We start from the raw sequence: 1,553 nt of genomic DNA on the forward strand, positions 1-1,553 counted from the left end.
AATATTTACATAATATAATATATATATTTATATATATATATATATATATTAAGATATATACACGGACGTTAAATCATACAAACAGGGGATTTGCATAAACACACACACATATATATATATATATATATATATATACGAACGATACAATCATACAAACAGGGGGAGTTCCACTTGCACAATTTGTTCAAATATAGTGAAATGCCTTTGTCTCTAACATCAGAAGGACACATATAGTAAGAGATATATGATATCTCAGAGACAGGCGGAATTGTGTCAACATTGATGCGTGCATGTATATGGACGCCATGGGGGTTTTGTCCCATATTTTATCTATACTTAAACAATCCGTTTACGTTTAGAGCGATATGCAAAACCACTCGGATGAAACCAGTGGCATGTCAGCCATACCATCACATGTGGATACACACATACGTATACAACAGACGGTATAGCCACTGCACACATGGCACACACGCGTACTTTGCTCAAAGTCAGTGACCTCCTTTGTGTGGACATCAAAGTTAGTATTCCCATCTGCCTGGGGCGTGCCATCATGTTGCTGTTGCTGAGTGGTGTCATTGGACACATCTCCGGTTTCTAGACTGACAGGTGCCATCGCGCGTGTGTTATAGTGAAAGTGTGCGAATAAAAAGGAATCCAAGCCACTAAGCCAATAATTCAGTACCCCTGGTGGCTACTTCTATACTGATCCAGGCGTATTGACAGGGTTGTAGGCCCTATACTACACACACGTATTCACACGTACTATAGTGGATATAAATATGATGCATTATTCATAGCCTCCTTGTTTAATTTTCAGAAGGCTGCATTATTTCAATTTCTTTGCAGAACCCAAGAGACCTCATATGGAATGTAGGGTTTTATATATTCTACCTCTTCTTCCGTGATTATTTTAGGGTGAGGCTCCCAGCCCCAGCCCCGGTCTTTATGGGTTCTGCATAGATACAACGGGGTTTTACTTACGTCTCAACGGGGTTTTAGATCGGATCCTGATATGCGTAAAGATAAGAGAGGGCAAAAAAGCACATTCCGAGTAAAATGTAATAATAACAGAGTAGTGCTTTATCATTTCTTGTGTATATTGTGTATTTGGTATGTACTAATTAGATAAATACATTTGTATATATATGTATATATATTATATATATACTTGAATATATGAGTGTATGTATATTTAGTATACATATATGTCTAGATATCCATCGTTGCCTTTAAACCACTGGTCACGCGAACAAGCCTGGTTGAGGGCTCTCGTGCGAAGCATTGGCCACTTTTCATACCTTCAGAAGTATTTTCTCCATACTATACATTCACCTATATGGTATTACGTCTATACTATATTCACTTAGATAGTATCGTCTTCATTATATATTTAGCTGAATAGTATTGCCTCTATTATATATTTATCTAAATATCTTCACCAGTCTGATATACAGGGTATCAGATACATTGTTAGTGTTCTATACACAGCAGCAAGTTATGCCTGACTCGTGCACGCCATGATCGATTAATAGTCCAATCGCAATAAGAAC

The 1,553-nt window shown here is 37.3% G+C and overlaps 1 protein-coding gene across 1 annotated transcript; it reads right to left on the reverse strand.

Moving 5' to 3' along the window:
• Positions 1-432: 432 nt before the first annotated feature.
• SARC_15861 (hypothetical protein) lies at positions 433-616 on the reverse strand (the record flags this gene model as incomplete). The annotated part of the gene is made up of 1 exon (XM_014290027.1): positions 433-616. A coding segment is annotated over one exon (184 nt), but the record flags the coding sequence as incomplete, so codon positions are not given.
• Positions 617-1,553: the final 937 nt, after the last annotated feature.

Source organism: Sphaeroforma arctica (genome assembly GCF_001186125.1).
Source record: "Sphaeroforma arctica JP610 unplaced genomic scaffold supercont1.6878, whole genome shotgun sequence".
NCBI lineage: Eukaryota > Ichthyosporea > Ichthyophonida > Sphaeroforma > Sphaeroforma arctica.